This window comes from Phoxinus phoxinus (genome assembly GCF_949152265.1).
Source record: "Phoxinus phoxinus genome assembly, chromosome: 10".
Taxonomy (NCBI): Eukaryota; Metazoa; Chordata; class Actinopteri; order Cypriniformes; family Leuciscidae; genus Phoxinus; species Phoxinus phoxinus.
Window position 1 is genome coordinate 31,005,625 of NC_136885.1, and position 16,487 is coordinate 31,022,111.

Genomic DNA, 16,487 nt, shown 5'->3' on the forward strand with positions numbered 1-16,487 from the left:
TAATGTAAATAGACAAATATTGCACGCACCCATACAATTCTTTAAAAATTAAGCTTTAAATAATATAATAATAATAATCATAACAGTAAGTTTAGAAAATAATTAATTTGACAACATAGAAGAACATTTAAAGCAGCTACAATACCGTTTTGATTTGTGTCTATATAATATATTTCTGGTCACTATATAATTCCATTCTTCCATTTGTGTTATTTGACAGTTTTGACTGGATGTAAATGTTGTAAAGGAGACTGTTTCATGTCAATCTTCAGCCATGGATGAGAACAGAATGACAGAATCAAAGGAAATAAATTCCTTTGCATTTAAATGAGCACTGCCAGTTTATGTCTGACGGCCCTGCCTTTCTTTATCTTTCTACATCCCTAGAGTGTCGACACTAGCCCAAATAAAAGTTGACCCTTTGTTCTTGAGAGAGTTGAGAGAGACGCTGTCATCCACACCCATGGACACCCACCATGCCATGTTGGGCTTTCTAGGGACAATCTGAGAGGAGACACTTTGATATCCGTCTGTTCCAGTGTCCATCCTGTCCTAATGATGTCAGCTGATCTTTTATCTGTGTCCGATGCACATGCGCACTGCAGCGGCCGTCAATACGCCAGCTGTCTAGCGCAGACAATACGTGAGGATATATGGTTCCTCTGCCCAATCAGGAAGCAACAATGTCACCGTGCTTATATGCCTGAAAAATGCCCTCGACACGCCTGGACGATGCCTACGCTCACACGTGTGTCCCGCCCAAAGTGCCCCAATTACAGGAAATCACAGGAAGTTCATTAGCGTTATCGGTAAAGAGGGAGTCTGCAGCGGACCCCGGCGCAGTCACGTACGGCACAGGCCCTGGGGTGAAATGCCCTCAGAGGAGAAGAACTTCGCTTTACGGTTTCACATACACTAGTCAGCACAGGCAGCACGTACACAACAATGCAAGTGCAAACGCGATCGCTTTGCCGCTTTCACATATGTCAATGCCAGTTTACGTCAGACAACCAATCACAGTGCGTCACAAGCTTCATTTGAATATCCAGGAACTGAATTAAATGAATGTGTTTGTTTACAATGAGGCCCTTTCTTTCAAAGTGAAACTATTCTGGCACAAAGCAGCTCAATCTCTGGAGGTGGTGATTGAAGACTAAAGCAATAAGCCAGGTTGCAATAAAATGATAACTGTGGTAAACACGGCCTTGAGTGGATAATTGCTTTATTACAGTTGTCAGTTGCGCTGAAAAATAGCCTCCGTTTTTCTTTCCGTTTAATTCCACTCCTGTCCAAGAGAAACACTTTTAACAGATATTGTTTGTATTTTTTCTGTCCTATAGGTAAATGCAGATATTTAAAGATTAATTCACTTCTAAATGAAAATTCTGTCATCATTTACTCCCTCAAGTTGTTTCAAACCTGTGAATTTCTTTCTGCTGTTGAATCCAAAGGAATATATTTTTATTTAACAGTTATAACATAAGCCAAAGAAACTTCATTAACAGAAATACATTGACAAGTCAATTAGACCATTAGCTCTTTTTACTGGGAATGATTATATGAAGGTATATTAAAACAAAACCAGCAGGAAACAGATGTTGGGACACCAGCTCAAGTGATAAACACAGTCCTTCTCAAAGATAGAAAGCTTCAAAAGAAAGCTTTTGTAACATTATACATTTATAAAATGATACATTTTAAGTCTTTACTGTCACTTTTGATCAATTGAATGCATCCTTGCTGAATAATACAATTTTGAATGGTTGTGTACTATAATGTTTTTTTTTTTTTTTTTTACTGTTTTCAGCATTTTCAACAGTCACCGCCACCGCCACCGCCATCAACTTCATTGACCTGCAGTACATGGTGAGATTCGCTGAAGCACAAATGATCGGCATTGTGTAAAGCATCAGCCAAGTTAATCAAACATATACACCTGCATGTAGTGTTTAAAAATATATATATATTCCTGGTCTTATTAAGCACAATTTATTGGTGCACAACATTACTTAAAAAAAAGTAACACAAAAATATCATGAATATATAAAAATTCTAATATATTGATAAAATCATTTCTACCTCTGAAATATGTCACAAACCCCTCTTTATAATTTTTTTCCCCCATGACAAAATTAAGTCCCAAAATGCATTTTCCCTGTTGTATATCCAGATAATTATTTAAATATGTCAGATTACAATGTACACCGTTTAATTTTACAAGGATAAATTAAATTCGATCAAAAGTGATAGTAAAGACATTTATAATGTTGCAAAATATTTCTATTTAAAATAAATGCTGTTCTTTTTAACTTTGTTCAGCAAGGAATTCTTTATATTTTTTAATATCTTTATAATTCTTATTCCCCCCACAAATATTAAGCAGCACAATTTTTTTTTTTTTTTGCAAAAATGTTTCTTTAGCGGCAAATCAGCATATAAGAATGATTTCTGAAGGATCATGTGACACCAAAGACTGGAGCAATGATGCTGAAATTTTTTTTAACTTTAAAAATCTTACCAATTTAAAAAAATGTAATGGCAGTGTAGCCTATCTATACTTTTTGATTGTGAATAATTATATGAAGATATATGGAAACATTTATTATGCTTGGTGCATATCCAACAGGAAATAGATGTTTGGATACTCTTATTATCAAGTGATATTTCACTGTAAAAAAAAAAACAGTCCTTTCTTAAAGATACATTTTATTATTTTGCAGCAATACATGAATTAAATCTAAATGCAACTAACTACATTTCACAGTGTTAGTGCTTGCAACTTCACCCAGTGACGCAATGCAAACAAACAGATGTCAGGATGTTGCATCCTCGCCGCCGTTATGTTGTAAAGACCAACGCTGGTTTAACTGTCTTAGACTTTAACAACTTATCATCTTAAGCAATCCCAACAGATCTTCGAGACACCAGAGGACGTTGCTGCAAGAACTCTTTCACGCTGTGCTGCCTGATGGGGAACGAAACCTTAAACTCGAATAAACAACATAGAAACCAAGTCAAGTAAACGATCACACGTTGCAACTATGACTGTTTATTTTGATGTGCACTGAGATGCCATTACAAGAGATTCGCTCATTTCTCATCCCATGGGAATCTGATATTACTTCCTTTCATTTCCTCCTGAATTACAGCTGTGAATTTGGCATCAAGTTCAGGGCTGAAGTGATTCTTCCAGTCTCCAGCGATACCTTTAAAAAAACAGAATGGTTTCAGTCAAAAACATAAATGGGATCAACCAACTGAACAAGTACGTTTATTATTAAAACTGTACATCTTTTAAAAGCTTTCAGTGTTTTAAAAATGAGTCAGTACTGTTTAAATGCTTGTACCTTTTCTGAGGAAGTTGGACTTCTTCTTGTCCAAAACGACATCTGGCACCAGAGAGTAGTTTGACATGTTGTTTGTTTTCATATTTTTGAAAGTGCCGTTATTGACCACACGATCCAGAGCGTCTGCGCTGAGCTCCCGACCGAGAAAGTTTAAAATCCGCTCCACGATTTCACGGAGGTCCTTTAATTACAAAAAACAAAGAGCTGCAAGTTACTCATTCTCTCTGATACCTGAAGGAGAAATACTTTCCCTTCACTTTACCTGAAGCATTTCTTCATAGGTGATGTACAGAATCCTGTCCCCGAGCTCAGGGTTTCGCCAACTTTTCACATGGTCAGTCCACTTCCCGAAAAGAACTGTGCAAGCAATTGCAAATCAATTATTGCAATATTTATGACACACTCCATTCATTCATACCGTATGTCATTCATACATGTATGATTACTGTAAAATACAGAAATAGATATGCTTCAATAGTGATTTTAAAGCAGGTAAATCAATATATATAAACACACCAATGTTCAAGAACTAGTCAATAATAATCAGGATAGAACTGTTTTCAACATTGAAATAATAATCAGAAATGTTTCTTGTGCAGCAGATCAGCATATTAGAATGATTATTTCTGAAGGATCATGTGACACTGAGAGCTGGAGTAATGATGCTGTAAATTCAGCTTTGCATCACAGGAATAAATTACATTTTTAAATAGATTAAAATATAAAATATAATAATATTTCACAATATTACTGTTTTTAATCAAATAAATGCAGCATCGGTGAGCGACTTCTTCATAAGAGACTGTTTAAAAAAAAAATGTTTTTATTAACGAGCTAAATTTTTTTAATGTTAGTGTATACTTGAATCCCTCACCTTTTCCTGACAGGAATTTGTCTGTGAATTCTTCCAATGTTCCAGGGTCTTCAAGGAAAGTTGCCATTTTATGAAAGTGGAAAGATGAGACTAGAACATCTTTAGGATTCCGAGCAACGTAGATTACCTGAAGAGGAAAGAAAATATATCATGATTAGACACATGCAACTGATTGACTGGCCGGACGGACGTGTTTCTGGATATGAAAATGCAAGGATATTGCCACTGATTCCTTATGATGCCATAATGTATTGAGAATTATACAGTGAAACCAATGCAGGCAAGGTCATTTTGTGTCATAACACGCGCAATTGCTGTAAATGATAACAATATCATACTCTGTGATAATAGATTTGATAATAGGTTTAACTGTTGTGTTATTTATTTCAAATCACAATTATGGGGATTGTTTACATTTATAAGCTCAGTTTAGGGGTTGACTCTTAGGTCTGATCAGGTGTGCTCCTACTGTCACGTTCAAATCCAGACTCAAAAAACATCTGTTTAGCTTTGCATTTAATGAATGAGCTACTGTGCCACTGTTCGTCCGACTGTTTGTTCTGTATTTTATTTTATTTTTTATTCTAAACTGTTTTAATTATTCTTATGAAATGTGCTATATAAATAAACTTGCCTTGATCATAATTTTTAGTTTACACTATATGTGGCAACAATGCACATTATAGCACAAAAATAATATATTTTTAAACACTATTGTGGTGAGCAATGTAGTGGTCATCTCTGGTGAATGCTAAATATCACATCATGCATGCACAGATATTACCTTTTATTTTCATCTCAAAATTCACGAAGGGTCACAAAAACAAACAAAAAAGACTAGTATCATCAGAAAGAATCTATAGAGTGACTTAGATGTGGCTGTCCTGATGTTCTATACCTTGGCCTTGGAGTTGAAAAAGGAGGAAGGCATCAAATGACAAGGCATGTGGGAGACGATGGCTCGCGGTGAAGGGAATTTATCGAGAACCAGTGGAGCCTGGTTTTCCTCCAGCCACGGAACCCTCTCCCAGTTGGGGATGGTTTGCACTGAGGTCAGGTCTCCTCCATTCAGGAGTGGGGGAAGAATTTCCTGTATCCATGTGGTACCTGAAAAACACAGGCAGGGATGCACTGATTGTATACTTGCATTTGATTTAGGAAACTCAAACTCAAAATATCTCTCCATAACATTTGCACAAGAGAATGCATTAGCCTGATGTTCAGTATATACATCTCAATGCTGATAATAGAGTTGGTGGAGTGATGTGCAGTCTGAGGAGACTGCACATTACATCACCCAAAGCAAATTACATTGCATTGAAGTTCACAAGGAATTGAACTCATTGCTCTTTGTGGTTTCTGCATCGTTTAACTGCTGCACAATTTAAAGATGTTGATTTGTTTAGCAAACTGCGCAAGTAGATTAAGACGTGTTGCTGAATGCATAAGAGGAGAAATAAACATTATCCATTGAAAACAAGAGTTGAACTTACCAGATTTAGGATAGGTTACAGCAAAGATATCGTCATCTTTAACTTGAAAATTCTGGAGGTAGTTGAGACTTTCATCTGTGTGAGCAATCTTAGGCAGCATGAGACCATGGTAAAGCCGATACAAATCGCTGTCCGCCATCCTCTGCTGACCGGACTTTGGAAAACAAGGACGTTTTGTTCACCGTGTTCTCTGTGAATTCAAATTCACTTGAGCTTGCAAGGGAGGAGAGAGAGTGAACAAGAGAGAGTGAGAGTGTGTGTGAGTGTGTGTGTGAGAGAGAGAGAGAGAGAGAGAGAGAGAGAGAGAGAGAGAGAGAGAGAGAGAGAGAGAGAGAGAGAGAGAGAGAGAGAGAGAGAGAGACGGTGAGAGCATTCATTAACTCAACAGGGAGCTGAATATTTGCTGCTGACATTCACAGGAGAGTTTGGGGAAAAGGTTACTTGGGTCCAAGTACACATACAAAGGAGGATTTTATGTGCACAAAACTGAAAGGAAAAAAAGATAGCTGCATATAAAGTCTTTTATATGGAAAGAAAGAACAAGCAAACCATGATACATGCAAAAATCGTTATATATACTCTATGATTACTATGCATAGGTATTTGCGTGATAGGCTACTTCAGGGAAATATATTGCATTAAAAAAAATTATATTAAAAAACCATGAGATTTTTTTTTTTAAATGAAGGAGAAAGTACAAACCGTTAGAAGAGAGCAAGAAAGAACATTTGAGAAATAAAGTTGAAAAGAAAAAGAGTCCAAAAGGAAGACGGGAAAACATTTAAAGGGGGGGTACAATGGTGTTTCATATATTCAGAGTTGTTTACAGTGTTAAAGAGATGGATTCTCATGCTAATAATGGCCAAAGTTTGAAAAGTTATTTTGAACGAATAACAGAGAATTTCTGTGCTGAAAATCATACTTCCGGGTTGCAACACGTTTCGGCTGGTTTTTTTCTATCGTAGATCTAATGACGTAGACCAGAGTGGAACTCCTTATATGAGCATTGCTCTCGGAAAAGCGCGTTCACGCACACGTCGACCAGAGGAGAGAAAGACCGCGCTCATCGACGCGTTACTACCGGAAATCATCATCTGCAGCGCTAAATAGGAATGGTTGATGTCAAGAATGTCTCCAAAAAAGTGTGTTTTGGGATGTGAGGGAAAGTTTACCTTGTTCAGCTTCCCAAAGAACCCAGTGTTACTGCTGGCTCAAGCTGCTCCCGCTTGACTCTATAGCTCCGCCCACGCCCAGAATCAAGGACCTCGGCTTTTTCCGGATAGAATCGGAAAGCTGTATTTTTATTTTATAAATATGATGAAACTAAAGACTTTTTGGAGATATGAAGGACGCACTATTACTCTATAGGTACTCAAGATTAACATGAGATTGACTGAAACTAAGTATTTTACCCCCCCTTTAAAAGAAAACATTGTTGCCATGTAACAAACCGTCGAAGGACAAATCAAAAGAATCAAATAATGTTTCAAAGAGTTTGAAGGACGAAAACTTTAAAAGACAGTTTAAATAAACCTGCCCTTAGATGATCTCATGTGACGAGTGTGATTGTTTAACAGCAGCATTGAGTCAGCAATCTGATAAAGAGTCTCGACTGTACAGGTAATGTGATGCATGTGAGAGAGTGACCTGTAATCCAAGAGGGAAACTCTTCACAAATCGCTCTTTATTCAAGTCTTTTCACAAATCGCGCTCAGGTGTGCTTACAGAGAGTAAAAACACTGCTCCTGGATTTTAAACCGACAGAACTGGTTTGTTAGTACATGACTGTTATTGTTGCCGGTAAAGAGTAACTTGCTAAATAGATAAGAAGGCTCCGCCCACCTATGGGGGACAACAGGTTCAAGTTACCATAGCCAACTTTCTATGAGGAAAACAAAATAAGAGAATGCACAGGTTTAAAACCACTTGATTGTATGCATCCACTAGTCTTTTTAAAAAAGGATTTTTAATCAATTAGCAGGCAGTTCTGGAGATTGAAAAATACACTAACTTAAAATCTGAAAATAGCCAAATCTATTGGATATTTCACTTAATTTTCACAGTCAGTATGGCTATGAACATCATCAGTAGTATTTTTCAAGAGATACATCAAAAACTGTGTACTAAGCCAGGGGCTCCCAAACTTTTCCATGACAAGGCCCCCCAAATACCACTAGGTTCTGGCCAAGGCCCACCTTTTGCAGGATGTGTTATTGAACCCATCGACAACAATACCACGGCAAATGTAGAAATAAATAAATAAAACATCTAGGTGAACATCAGATTATGTGATGGTGTTTGATACCAGCCAATCAGAAAGATTATAGAGATGCACCGATTAAAATTTTATAGGCCGATTCCATTTTTTCATAGATTTTCCGATTTCATTTTTTCTAACCACTTTACAGCACACACAAATATTTATTTTCTATATATATTTTTTTAATAAAACACCATATATACTTTAACCCAAACTGAATAATAAAAACAAGTTAAAATGGGTGCATTTTCTATAAAAACATTTTTTTGAGCCTTCCTTTTATTTTCTGACATAGCCTACTCCAGTTCTTGTTAAAACACACAAATTATGTCCATTTTAGGCACTTTTTGTGTGAAATCATATTTATTTTGTCCATCAAAAGTGTGCTTTCACTTTGCTTCACTGCTGCTCCCGCGACGCTCCTGCTTGACTCACGCGCTACTTATGGCGCGTAATTCACGAGGTTTCCTACATGTGCGTTCCGTGTGCACGTGTGATGCGAATGTTGCTCAATGTTAATCATGCGGCGCTCGAGTCATTTGATTTGACCGGCATAAAATGTCAGACTGAAATGTCAGACTGATCACGTGAAAATCGTCCAATTCCGGTCACCAGCCGATCAATCGGTGCATCTCTAAAAGATTAGCATTAAAATTATATTGTTCATATAGGACATGCAACACATTATTATAATGCTATTTCATAACAATACTCATAATAAAAATATTTTAATTTTTTTAATCTTTTTTTTTTCTTCCAACTTGCTGCAAGTTGGAACTTTACTTTCTTCCCTGGCGGCCCCCAATTTGAAAACCCCGGCCTCTCCCCATTCATTATGATTTGGATTATTTTCTTCTTCTTATGATTCATCAAAACCCATAGTTAAACCCAATGTATTAGGAAATGTTGATATTGACAAAGATTAATAAATGCTGTAGAAGTATTGTTCATTGTAGTTAACAGATCAAATCACAATAAAAGTTAACAAATCATACTTCATTGTCAAGTGTACCAATTAACATTTTTGTAGTCAATGCTTTAACATATTTAGTTCTTTATCAATGCTGGGTTTGGTTTGCTCAGAGAATATTTCATACATGATATTTTATGACAACTAAATTCAATCATACAAAAACTGCAAAGGATTTTTGTCCCATCCGGTCTTTATTTATAAATTAGTTTGTGATTAAGAAGGTAAGTTTCACCATAACAGGTTTCTTTCCCAAAATCCTCCAAGCATTCCTTCATAATGAAAGCATATGTTTATTTAGTTAATTGAGTTATGTAAAAACGTGTTCACTAATAAAAGTTATACTATCACAGTCTCATTGAGGCAGATACAAAAGTTCAATGTAGGAATGTGGAGTTGCTCTTTAAATACTTGAAATGCCCCGTGTGTGGTGGCACTGTACAGTACACAAAGCGATTAGTTGCTGTGGACGAGTGTGACGAACAGGAAGAGTGAACAGAGGGAGATGGCACCGGTGAGCAAGGCCTTCACGAGGAGAGCCGTCCAGCTGCCCAGGAGGAAGACATGTACGAACAGCCTGGAGGAGAGACACAAACGTGCAGTAAAACCTCACAGAGTATGACAAGATTTTTTTTTAGATCATTAAATTTTTTTTAAGTGTCCCTATTATGCCATTTTAAAAGTTCCTCATGTTGTTTTGAAGGTCTCCTACAATATGTTTGCATTACATTTTCTCAAAATATACATAGCAAATCACCTCTTTTCTCACAGTGTCTGGAACGGTGTACTTGACATTTTTAATGTCATAAACATAACTATTTTTATATTTTCAAACAAAACTGAAAATATGAAATAACTGCATGTTGCTCACATGCAAAATGAGAAAGTAGTATTACAATAATACAGCATAATATTGTTTTTCTCTGTAATGTGTTCTGTTTCAGACACTATTTTTTAGAAAATAGTAGACAGTGTACATGGCATACTGTGCAGTATTGACTATTCAGTAAGTAGTAAGCTAGTATTAATTCCGAACAGCCAGTTGCTAAAGCAAATTAAATCAAAATTATGGCAACAGTGCCATCTGGAGGAAGAACAAACAAGTGCATTAGTCTTAAACCACAGCAGAAACTCTATAATATACAATAAGCACCTTTTAAATTAACATTAAATACAAACACAAAATAAAAAAAATATTATTAAATAATATTAAATTGACTCAGCTTTGATCTTTGTAGATTAATGTAGGTTTTAAATAGGGATTTGCGAGACTAGCTGATTATTTATTTTGGCACATTTAATGTTTTGCTCGATATATTTACAAAAGCTACGTTTAAATTACTGTCATGTTAATCTTACATTTAAAAATGTATATATTATTTCGAAATGTTTACATCTGGAGTGGAAAACAAAATCTATTCATTTTATCTCAGATTTTGCATGTGTTCGTTTGCGCAAAATAATCCCTAATTTTAAAAATAAATAGACTTACAAAGAAATGCTGTCCAACAGTGAAAATGACTGAGAATCACTTTATATGTTATGACCAAAAAATGGATATTATAACTGATATTGTGAATCTGTATTGTTTGGAACTATTCATTATGAAATTAAGCATTGTAAAAATCTAATGTACAGTAGATAGGATGAACAACTGTTTACCACTTATAATCTGCCAGAGTAAAGCAGCACAATGATTAAATTTGGAAAAATAAGCACTAATATTATCCACTTAAAATATTTAAACATTGTTCACTAGAAACTTGCCACATTAAAAATATGTGGCACTAAGAAGTACTGACGAAATGCTGCTTTATGACAGCTCTGTTATAATACCTTAGTTTAAAAACTGTGCCAAAAATAAATGTATTACTGTGATACTCACTCCATTAGAAATCCCTTATAAACACACAATCCCAGCAGGACGGTGACAGGGAGACGGAAGCTTTTGGGGAGGTCGTATCGAGTGAACATCCATACTACTGCCGCCATGGCAATATAGTGTACCTGATATGATTTTAAAAAATAAGTTCAGGCATAGGATAAAGTAACATAAGCGAGAAAAACTGACAAGAAATTGTCCCACTGACAAAAAATAAAATAAATCACATTTAATGTTACAATATTACAGAACAATAAGAAGAGAACCTGTTACAATAAAAAAAGTGTGATGCAGACTTTGTGATGCAAGCAAACAAAACCAAAGTAAGACCATATCTTACCAGACTGATGTTTGAATCAAAGCTCATCTGGATGTATTTCCAGTCAAACTCAATGCCACGAGCTCCCACCCATAACGGTATACACCTGTTTAGAACAGCCAGACAAAAACTGTTTTTTACGGTACTGATCATTTCTATAACTTGGGACTACAAGCTCATGTTTTATAACTAAACAAAAATGCACAACTAAAACATATACATTAATTTCTATTGGTTTGTGCAGGTGAAGAATTGCCATGATCTCTGTCAGGACGAACAGAATACCTTGACATGATGAGCTCCGCTGTGGCCCAGCCCATAGCCGCCACCATGATCTTATACTCGCCCTTCCCAGCATTCTTAGACATAACCAGATGAAGACCTAGAAGATCGGCCATGTCCACTGTGGCCTTCATGAACTCCTGGGGTTAACAGGACAAAATGAATGGAGTTAGAGAAGTCTGATGACTATATGATAAACATGGATTATTTGTACTGTCAGTTCACAACACATGAACAAATTGCAAAAGCAAAGCCTTAAGCCTTGGAACACACCAAGCCGACGGGCTTGGTGAGAAGCTAGTTTTTGTGCGTCGGCCGACTAAGTGTCCTCAGTGTGTTCCGCACCGTCGGCTGAAATTGATCCTCGTCGGATTTGTTTCGGCCGTTTTGACATGTTGAATCGGTGAAAGAGGGAACTCTGATTGGCTGTTCAGCTTACTAAACCAGTCAGGGCACGAGATTAAGAGCAAAACAGCGAGCAAAGAAGTCAAAACAGCACAGATAGAAGGCTGTTCTAATGTTATGTCCTCTAACCTGAATGTTCCTTGGTGAATATTTCAATATCAACATGAGCGGAGTGGAATAAAGAAAGTGTGTAGCAGGATTGATATTAAAACCGTAAGTTTATGGTTTGTGTATCTGCAGCCTTTGTTTACGGTTTGTGTATCTGCAGCGTCGGGTTTCCCTTTTTGAATGACGAATATATCTGCAGAAATAGACGGTTGTCACATTTACACGCAGGCGCAGAACGCGCATTCTAGCTGACAGTCGGCTGTAGTTCTCTCGTGGTTCAAGCGCAGCTTTACCCCGACGCGAGGTGACAACACAGTCGGCTTTTATCAGCGCTAGTTCGTCGGCGTGGTGCGTTCCAGGCTTTAAAGCAGAGGTCTTCAACACTGTTCCTGGAGACCCACTGTCCTGCAAGTTTTATTTCCAGCTAGTTCAGAGTTTTTGATCAGGGTTGGAGCTAAACTTTGCACGACAGTGGGTCCCTAGGAGAAGGGTTGAAGACCTCTGCCTTACAGGGATAGGTCACCCAAAAATTAACACTTTCTCATTTACTCAACCTCAATAGCTATGTTTCCATCCAAAGTTGCGAACCTATGCGGAAAATTGGAATATTGCACAAAACATTTGCGAATAAAGCACCTTTTCCATCCAGGGGGTCGAAGAGAACAAAATCATCACTTCCTGATAACCTGACGATACGTTGATGCAGTAGAAGAAGCCACTGACTGTATATAATAATTTTTGCATATATATATATATATATATATATTACTCCTCAGATTGTGCAGACGAGACACAATAAACACGGTCATGTTATCGTGCTTTCTGAGGTGGATACTGCATTTCAGAATGACCAAATCAGCATTTCAGACGCTGTGCAAGAGATCGGTCTGCTGGTTGGTCCAGTTATACATATCTTTTTTGAAGCACATCAAATAATTAATTCAGTAAATGTGTTTATATCATAGATTATGTGCATGTTTTCTCATCGGATAAAAAATGTATCCGACTCAAATGAGCGCATAAATGTGCATTTTTAGAATTTAAGTGCATCTTAGTGTTTCCATCCAGCGTTTTTTATGCGATTTCCCAAAATGTGCATAAAAAAGGTGGATGGAAACATAGCTAATGCCATTCCCGATGCATATGACTTTCTTTCTTCAGAAAAACACAAACGAAAAAATTTTGGGAAAATAATCTGTCTCTACGTATCCATATAATGCCATTGAATGGTTGCCACTCGGATGACACTTCACACACGCAGCGATCGTGATGGTAATCCATACGACCCCAGTGGATGAAACAAATGCTTATGAAGCGAAACAATAGGTGTGAGAAAAATACTATTATTTTTTAACTATAAATCATTACTTCCGGTCTACTCATACGAGCGGCACAAGTGTCGGTCCTCTGTGCTTCTGCGTAACTTCTTGCTCGTAATTCACGTGTCACAAAATCCCTCTCATGAACACACATATGACAGTAGACCTGCAGCAATGATTTATAGTTAAAGTCATTTTCTTGTACACATCTATCGTTTCGCAACATTGATATACCCACTAGGGTCGTATCAATTACCGTCACTATCACTGTGTGTAGTTTTTCCAAGCGTCAACTAAGCAGCAGCCATTCAGTTGCATTATATGGACTGACAGTGATCGATTATTTTCTTTAAAAAAAAAATCTTCCTTTGTGTTTATCTGAAGAAAGTAACTCATATGCATCGGGATGGCACGAGGGTGAGTAAATGATAAAAAAAACTTTTTTCTTTTAAACAAACTATCTATACAATTTGGGATATTTTGATTCAAAGCCCTCTGTTTAGACTAATAATTGTCTGTAGAAAAATGCATAATGAAAATCTTCAAAATTAATGAAGAGTGGGGAATTCACCTTACCCCAACAAAATCATACACACCAGCTCCTCCCTCCCAGGTGGGGAAAAATGTGGCAAGAAACATCATCTGAAAGCGATATCACAAATTTATAGATAACATTCTCTTTTACGAAAACATCTTTGTGAGGACCAACAGACTCAATCACCTTGCACAGCTGCACGAAGAGGTATGTAGCACCTGCTTGGACACATCTCCAAAATGCGTTATATTCCGATCTGCCGAAAAAACAAAGTGCGAAGATTAGAAGAACCGTGACCACAGCTAGAAATACATTTTTTGATCTTTGTAACATCCATCATCAACAGCTGAAAATAGTTGAATGATTGTACAGTAAGAAGAATCACAATGTTACATTTGCAAACATGTGGAAGGAACAAGGAAGTCTCATATTGAACACATTAGTTTGGCATATGGCACATGACATAAGAAGATTACACTGTGTACACTTACTTCAGCATATAAAACAAACATCACGTCTTAAATAATACATACTGTAGCATATATATATATACCATATATATATATATATATATATATATATATATATATATATATATATATATATATGGTATGTAGCCATACATTTTATATATATTAAACCCCGTTTAAATACTTACAATCCACTACATTTGTAAGTAATGAAATATGGAAAATAGGCCAAGGAAAAACAGTTTCCGAAATGAAAGAGCGTCATGGTGGATATTTTCCTCCTCAGATCCTGTTCATATATGAAAAAAACACACCAGATTTATTCCAAATCATAACTAAAAACACGTTTATGATATGTTTTAATAATGCGAATATGCCTGGTATGACAAGTGCATAATTGTATCTACACAAATTACAGTATATATAAAGTTATATATGTATTACATCGATTTATATGTTGATATTAAATGGTGCATTAAACCGTCAACATGTTAAAGCTCCACATCTACTACATCGTCCTCAGACAGCGTGCTCATATCGTGAGAAAATACTCGATATATAATTAAAGTAAAACTTTTTTTATAAAAGTATTTGTTTCTAGATCTAATTTAATATCTCTGCCATCAATCAGTTAAAAGATTATTAGATTTTCTTACCAACAAAATCGCGATTTTAGAATGACAGGCGCAGGTCAAATAATCCTCCTGTGCATCACTGTTAAATGTCCGAGCGGATGCGCTCTCTATCTTACTGTAGTTCCGCTACTCATTCTACAGCAAATAGCAACTAGCGTGACACAGAACTATTAAAATTGCTAGGTTTCATTCAATATCCTCCTGGGACACAGGAATAGACCTTTGTCTACTGTAGTGGACATAATACCAAATGTTTTGGAGGTTTCACCAAAACAAAAGATTCGTAAAGGTTTTGAAGCTTGATGAAGCCGTGTATCGAAATCGCACATCTAACGTTACAACGAACACGATCATTCAGACCATTAACGGCTCTGATTCAGACATATGTAACGTTATACATTTCCTATGCGTTCTTCAGACCGTGAAACAATCTCGTTCACAAGAAGAGAAAAAGACAGGATTTAATTACGAATATATGTTAACTGAACACCATAAACGATGAACTAAAATTCATAAGGCTTATTTTCTTGATTCCCCCAAATCAGCTATATTTATTTATTTGTGGAGCAGTAAAAGGGAATGCGTTAGTGTCTGCCTATTTAATTTTATATTTATATAGTTTTTAGGCTTTATTCCATTGCCTACCCATGTTGTTTAGTTGATTTGTAGTCTACAGAGAGCTCTCTGAGACGTCATGCACGCGCCCCCTTGGAGGACGATTTCACAGAAAACAGTTATGGCGTTTTTATTTTTAAAATACGCAATTAGTATTTTAAATCTGTAAAATACATTTTGTAAAAGGTGTTTTATGATTTATATATTATGTATCAGGTTTATAAGGCTCATAATATAGTATGATATGTGAGAATATGGAGCTCATAATGAGGGACACCTTACTTTAGAACCCCAACTGAGTACAAATGTGCAATTTGGCGCAGTTGCTATATGGCAAAACAAGAAGAAATTCAGATAGCTTGTAATGTAAATCAATGAGCTTTAGTATAACAGACTTAAAATGCACATATCGTTTGTGGCTTGACATTAGGCTAGTGAGCAAAAAAGTGAATGTCAAGCCCTGTAAAGTGATATACAGTGCATTTTAAGGAAGTGTTCTGTTACGGTATACTATATATCTCATTGATTTACATTACAAATCTCCCCAATAATGTCTAATTAAGTTAATATTTAAATGTTTTATGATAAAAGCTCTGTTGTTTTTATTGTGGAAGGCAAAGCATATAATGCAATAAAATACAATGATGAGAGATGAACAAATAAACATTAATCAAAAGCATGCTGTATCATATTTGACTTGATTTTAATATATATATGGATAATCAAGTACAGCTAATTTGCTTCAGTCCAGTAAATGTTCATCTTGACATATCACTAACAATATAAAAGTTATTGTTACATTTAATTAAGAGTAAGATTTCACAGCAAAATAACACATACCACATCCTGAAGGGTGACGTTTTTATAATTATACAAAAAGGACTTCTACTTACTAAAAGGTATGAGCTATTAATCAAATGTAGAATATTGTGTGCAACAGGTTTTCAACATGTTGATAAATTAGATGCCTTAG

The 16,487-nt window shown here is 36.1% G+C and overlaps 2 protein-coding genes across 6 annotated transcripts; both read right to left on the bottom strand.

Moving 5' to 3' along the window:
• Positions 1–2,695: 2,695 nt before the first annotated feature.
• On the bottom strand, positions 2,696–7,370 carry sult2st3 (sulfotransferase family 2, cytosolic sulfotransferase 3). Of its 5 annotated transcripts, none has more exons than XM_079624634.1 (7): positions 7,252–7,370; positions 5,715–5,904; positions 5,120–5,328; positions 4,222–4,348; positions 3,610–3,704; positions 3,348–3,528; positions 2,696–3,206 (listed from the first exon to the last, which is right to left on the bottom strand). In XM_079624634.1, the coding sequence occupies exons 2-7, from the start codon at positions 5,851–5,853 to the stop codon at positions 3,091–3,093; spliced, it is 867 nt and encodes a 288-aa protein (XP_079480760.1). In that variant the 5' UTR covers positions 5,854–5,904; positions 7,252–7,370; the 3' UTR covers positions 2,696–3,090. The 5 variants fall into 5 exon arrangements, with proteins under 5 accessions (XP_079480760.1, XP_079480758.1, XP_079480761.1 ...); XM_079624632.1 differs by lacking the exon at positions 7,252–7,370 and adding an exon at positions 6,887–6,991 and having other exon boundaries at positions 5,715–5,927; XM_079624635.1 differs by lacking the exon at positions 7,252–7,370 and adding an exon at positions 6,887–6,919.
• An 8-nt stretch (positions 7,371–7,378) lies between these two features.
• Positions 7,379–15,266, bottom strand: tmem147 (transmembrane protein 147). The gene is made up of 8 exons (XM_079624637.1): positions 14,921–15,266; positions 14,453–14,553; positions 13,981–14,050; positions 13,836–13,901; positions 11,431–11,567; positions 11,167–11,251; positions 10,830–10,951; positions 7,379–9,521 (listed from the first exon to the last, which is right to left on the bottom strand). Exons 2-8 carry the CDS (start codon positions 14,527–14,529, stop codon positions 9,401–9,403), a joined length of 678 nt encoding a protein of 225 aa, XP_079480763.1. The 5' UTR covers positions 14,530–14,553; positions 14,921–15,266; the 3' UTR covers positions 7,379–9,400.
• Between the last annotated feature and the right edge of the window lie 1,221 nt (positions 15,267–16,487).